We start from the raw sequence: 6101 nt of genomic DNA, 5'->3' as shown, positions 1-6101 counted from the left end.
CCAATGTGTTCCAAGACCAATTCAAACTCTCAAATGGGGCCTGAGTCAGCATTGTTTAGTGTGCTTCTTCTACTTCTTTACAACAATCTCTGCAACTTAATTAAATCCAGATACCAGGCTTACTACAGAATAGTTCGTGTATTTACTTACAGAATTTATATGGCTGCCCATTGAACTTAACTGTGGCTGGCTTACAAACATCCAGAAAAGTATACTATAAAGCCTCTAATCACAAAATGAAAACAGCATTAAAGTAACCATAACACAATAGCCAGGGCACCTTTACAGACTCATAACACAACTATACTGATATTGGCTCAATATCCCATCCGAGCACCTGGAACATCACATGTCAGTCAGCACAGCCTTTCAGAAGGCCAAGAAAGTTGGGGTCCTCTGGATCTCGGAGGTCAAGCTGCTCCATACCAAGTGTCACATCTCCTGGGTCCCACCAGATAATGTTGAGCAGAGGGGGCCTGAATATCCAAATTCTGTTCTTTCTGGTGGGATGAACAGAAACCCGCAGAGAGAGGATCCTGCATGTTATCTATTCCTATGGCATGTAGGGCAGCGGTTCTCAACCTTTTCTTCCCCACGGGCCCCCTTTTAATATCTTTTGTGGCCACAGATCATGGCCACAGATCCCCAAGACTTAAGGTTTAAATCATAACATTTCTTCAAGCCTCCGCAGACCCCCTGTGATGACATCGTGGCCCCTCCTAGGGGTCCGTGGACCACAGATTGAGAAACACTGATGATGAAAAGATTAAAGAGCCCTTTATATGCTTTACTTATTGATCTTTAAATGTATCAAGTAACAACTAGGGAAACAAGACAGAATTTTGAATTGCACGTAGTTTTGATCTGCATCTAAGAGTTGAAGAAGTTTAGAACTTCCGCATCAAAAGCCCTGCATTTCTGGTGCCATGGCTCAAGTACAGGTTATCAGTTAGTGAAACTTAATCTTAGCAACTTTAAGATATGTGGACCTCTACAGCTTCAAATATAGGCTTGGGAATTCTGGGCATTGACAAACACTAAGTTAAACTATTCATATTCCAGCAGACCAATGCTGGGTCATTTCACAACATATTATACTAGATTAAAATAGGTTTGGGTCCTTTGTCGTTCAGGGTTAAAATAAGGAATCTATGCTTAAACAGAACATAGGAAAATTGGGGAGGGGATACAAAGCTGTACAATGTCCACTGGAAGGATTGTGAAGCTGCTGGGGTGGACAGCTGGAGATCCTTGTGGGAAATTAACTTTTGAGCATGTGACCTGTAGTGTCTTGCATATTGCATCCCTTTGCAAATCCCACCCATTATTTCCCGAAAAGGACAGAAGCAAATTGAAATTTACCCTGTGCTGCTTTATCTTTTGCTTGTCTCCTCAGGTTGCAGGCAGGCTCTCCTCCACTGGTTGTGATCTTCCCTTTTGACAGCCACCAAAGCAGCAGGATACTAAGAACAGCAGACATCATGACATTGGCAGGTATGGGAATGCTGGCAAATTTGCTTCCGCAAATCCTGTCAAAGGGAAAGAGACATTCGTACAGCTGGAGATGTAGTGGTCGTGCACTGGTTTGGTTGTAAAGTGGTCAAAGGAGATGGTATGTGTGAGTGTCCTGTCTTTCCCTCTTTCATACTCGCACCAGAGACCTACTGCCTCCCTGGCTTCCAATCCTTTAGTTAAATTCCCAGGGAAGATCTCAAGAGTAAGGTTTTCCCATGGGATGTTTTAGCAGTAATGAAATGGGCGTAGCTCACAGGAAATCCTGTCCTGGCGAAACCACTGAGGGATTTTTTCCCCTCCCGTGCTTAGAGGAATTCAGTTCAATCGTCCATTTTCTCTCCTTGCAAACTAGCTGGAAAACCTCTAAAGGCTATTGGACATCTATTTACCTAGTTCATTTGTCTCCATAAGGGTAGCTTGCCTTGGGTCTTTTCTCAGTTCCAGAACTTCCTTTTAAGATGCAGTGACCAGATGTGGACACACAACACTTCAAGTGCAACTGAATTATGAATTTGTATAAAAGCATTAGCAGAACTCAGCATCTGAAAATGAACCCAATAGCAGCTCTTCCTCTCCTGCTTCCCCTCAATTCCTTTCTCTATCTGCCATGAGATGAGCAAGGAAGCAAAGAAAACAAGGCCAGGAACAAATGCCAGTGAAATTGCTAATAATTCCTCCTTTGTTGTAATTGTGTTTTGATTTTTTTCCCCCATAGCCTATAAAGAAAAAATGAAAGAGCTCCCCCTGGTGTCCCTCTTCTGTTCCTGTTTCCTCTCAGACCCTTTAAATAAACCGTCTTATAAATATGAAGGTAAGTGAAAACTCATATTGTTGCCAAGAAAGCTGCAGTTATTACTGAGGGAAAATGCCACTCTTCCAAGGGCTCGGTGTTGACATCAACACAATGTATTGTGGGTGACAATTTCTATTGGATTATATTCCAGTAATTATTCTGTGTTATTAAGGTAAAGGTAAAGGTAAAGGTTCCCCCGCACATGCGTGCTAGTCGTTTCTAACTCTAGGGGCCGGTGCTCATCTCCGTTTCAAAGCCAAAGAGCCAGCGCTTGTCCAAGGACGTCTCCATGGTCATGTGGCCAGCATGACTAGACGCCAAAGGCGCACGGAACGCTGTTACCTTCCCACCGGAGTGGTCCCTATTTTTCTACTTGCATTTTTATGTGCTTTCGAACTGCTAGGTTGGCAGAAGCTGGGACGAGTAACAGGCGCTCACTCTGTTACACGGCACTCGGGATTCGACCCGCCCAACTGCCGACCTTCTGATCGACAAGCTCAGCGTCCTAACCCACTGAGCCACCGCGTCCCTGTTATTAAGATAGATAATGCAAAAATGAAATCTGAGGATAGCACAGGTTGGATTAGTGAATTAAACCAATTTTCTCTCATGGTATATGGAATAATAAACTATGCAGGATTGGGTTTGCAACAACAACAGAAAAAGAGCTATCTGACTTTCATATGTTGTTCCAGTACAGCAGCTAGATTTCTAGCTGAACCAATTAAGTGAGTTGTGTGAATTTAACCTTTAAGAAGAAATATAATATTGCTTCATTTTTATCTTTGGCTCAGTGCCATTTGTCAGCATGGTGAAAGAATAGGCACCACCAAAGAAGGGATTTTTCACACGTTGATTTCCAAACTTGGAAACCTTTTCCTTTCCTGCCTACTTCTTTGCTGATGAATCCCATCATGTCTGCACCAGCGTTACAGAGGAAACCTCGGATCCCCTGTGGGATACAGATTTCCAATAGTTTTCTCTGTGGCCTAGAGACATTATGCCCATTGCTAGTTTAATTACTTCCTGGCATACTTATTCTTCAGCTTTTCTCTCCTTTTTGTTTAGTAGACACTGTAGACTTGACCTGGTGTGTCATTTCTGACATGGAGGTCATTGAACTCAACAAGCGCACCTCAGGACAATCCTTTGAGGTTATCCTTAAGCCACCGTCCTTCGATGGAATCCCTGAATTCAATGCCTCCCTGCCTCGACGGCGTGACCCTTCATTGGAGGAGATCCAGAAGAAGCTAGAAGCTGCTGAGGAGCGACGTAAGGTGAGAAATAGTTTGTATCTGCATGATATCCACAGTGCAGTTAAGACATTTAGTGGGCTTTATGGTAACAGCAAGCCACCTCTTTGGATAGTAAAGCCTATTATTCACTCCTTCCAAATCCATTGAGCTAACCATCCTGTTGGTTTTTTTTAAATCCCATTTATATCCCGCCCTTCTCCGAAGACTCAGGGTGGCTTACAATCTAAGCACAAATCAATGTGCTTAGCAATAGCCTTCATTCTATGTATATGCCTGCTTATTAGGGCTTTCACACACACCCCAGCAGCATTATTACAAAGTCAGCTTATTGCCCCCAACAATCTGGGTCCTCATTTTACCTACCTCGGAAGGATGGGAGGCTGAGTCAACCTTGAGCCTGGTGGGACTCGAACCTGCACTAATTGCAGGCAGCTGGTGTTACCTAAGGAGGCATTAGCCCACTGCTCCACCAATGATAGGATTCTCCCTATCATTCTGCAGAGTAAGGGCTTTAGTCTTTGCCTTTCCCGATGGCATCAACCTTGACAAATAGGTTAGACACTGTAGAGGATAATTTGATCATGTGAATAAATCGACAGGGAATCTGCCCACTCTTTTCAATGTCAGGGAAACTGTGCCCCCCTCCCCATCAAATTACTCAGGAAAAAAAGTGTCCTGTTTGGATGCCTCCAGAATTATGGGCGTCAACTTCTATGTAGAATTCTCCACAAAACCATGCTGGCTGGGAATTATGGAGCTTAGTCCAACACCTGGAAGGGTCCCAAGTTGGGGAAGCCTGCTCTAGAAGAAAATATATAGTTGCTAATTTCCCATGTTCTGACTAAACATTGCAATGAATTTGAAATACTTAACCATTTTGCACTGCCTGGTTGAGTTCACTCAGTGTGCTAGCTGAGTCAGGTAAGGACTTAGTGCTTCCATTTATAGAATGTGCAAAAACTAATTAATTTTAATCTTGGTCAGAGGACTTTTTGTATAAACCCAGCTTCTTTGGTTCTGTGTAAAGGAGATTGGCAGTTCCAAAATGTGATAACTATATGCAAACCAGATTATGTACAATGTACAAACTCAGCCTCTCTCAAATACTCTTCATTAATTGATATGCATGTTTTATTACAGTTAATCTAACTATTGCAACGTTACTTTGTGGTAGGCTGGGCTAAGAAAGAGCGACTGGCCTAAAGGCATCCAGGCAGGTCTGTGGTTGATTAGGGACTTGACTTTAGGTTTTCCTACTCCTAGTTCAGCATCTTAACCACTACAGCACCTTGGCTCTCCAATATTACCACTTGGCTAAATTTTCCCATTGAATGGGGAAATATGCTCTTAAAGCACACTTGTCTTGTTTTATTAACTTATTCAATAGTCACTAAAATAATAAAATAAAAGGAGAAAATCATGGCTGATTCAACTGTGTAATTCACAAGCCAAGTGTAAAAGAAATGAATTCCATTTGTTCATAATACAGTCTTGTAAATAAGCATAATATTGAAGTTTTAGCATATGCTTAACATAAATGAAGGAAGCCATTTTTAGCTTCTTCTGTGAACAATGAGAAGGACAGAAATTCAAGCAAAATGTTAGCGAGCTCTCCAACAACCACTTCATAAATGCATGGCACAACGTAGGAGAACCAACCCATCAGGACAAGAGTCAGCAGTCCATCTGCATTTAAAAGACACTCTTTCGAAGACAGCAAAGTCCACATTTTGGACAGAGAGGACCGCTGGTTTGAAAGAGGGGTCAAAGAGGCCAGCAATGTTAAAATTGAACAGCCCTCTCTCAACAGAGGGAGAGGGATAGGACATCATCTATCTCCAGTCTACAACACAGTCCTTTCAACAGTTCCAGGAAGGCTCCACACCCATTTGCACTACTCAGGTGACCTTGAGGACACAGATATGCCTCCAGGTAGCTTTAAGGACTCACTAAAAGAATGCAAATGAACAGCTATCTGCAAGGAATATAAATCCTTTCATTCCCCACCATCCAGTCAGAGCTGAAGAAGCTTCTTGGATGAGAAGCAAAACATCTTCAAAGAAAAAAAGAAAGTCCAGTTGCCTCTTTGGGATAACTATGACTTGGATAACCCAGAATCTCCATAGACATTTAGCTCTCCAATTGCTTATAAAGCAGTTCCAGCAAATGGGCTGATCTCAGGAAGAAAGAAATTGGTGGTGCCTTCCTGCTTTCAGATTAGGAGGCATTATTCATTCATCCTTGTTCCTGCCTGAACTTAATAGGTAGTCCTGAATAGCTTCTGGATTACAGCTGTGGGGGAAAGAGATGAATGAATTCCTTTTCTTGGCTCAGCTTTTCTCTTGGATCCTGAGTTAACACTTTTTCTATCCCCTTGATCTTAAGAAGTGATCTTTGTCCATTCCTTTCCTCTTACAAATACTTTAGGAAATATTTTGTTAGAGCCCTGGTTCCTTGTTTGCTTACAGTGTATCTACTGTTTGGGCTGCAAATTAGATCCAGGTTAACAAATTTAAAGTTTGGAGTGGCTTCCCAAG

At 42.4% G+C, this 6101-nt stretch overlaps 1 protein-coding gene across 2 annotated transcripts in view; it reads left to right on the top strand.

Moving 5' to 3' along the window:
• Positions 1 to 2235: 2235 nt before the first annotated feature.
• The window catches only part of STMN4 (stathmin 4), an 8042-nt gene continuing 4176 nt past the window's right edge, over positions 2236 to 6101 (top strand). Inside the window, exons 1-2 of one of the 2 annotated variants that reach the window (XM_083348971.1) lie at positions 2236 to 2326; positions 3380 to 3585. In XM_083348971.1, coding sequence (XP_083205097.1) covers positions 2245 to 2326; positions 3380 to 3585 — 288 coding nt within the window. In that variant the 5' untranslated portion in view covers positions 2236 to 2244. Of the gene's footprint in view, positions 2327 to 3376; positions 3586 to 6101 lie in introns of both variants that reach the window. The other variant, XM_083348970.1, reaches the window with a different exon arrangement.

This window comes from Vipera ursinii (assembly GCF_947247035.1).
Source record: "Vipera ursinii genome assembly, chromosome: 1".
In the NCBI taxonomy this organism is placed as follows: Eukaryota; Metazoa; Chordata; class Lepidosauria; order Squamata; family Viperidae; genus Vipera; species Vipera ursinii.
The sequence above is the reverse complement of the archived record's forward strand: the minus strand, read 5'-3'. Positions and strand labels throughout refer to the sequence as shown.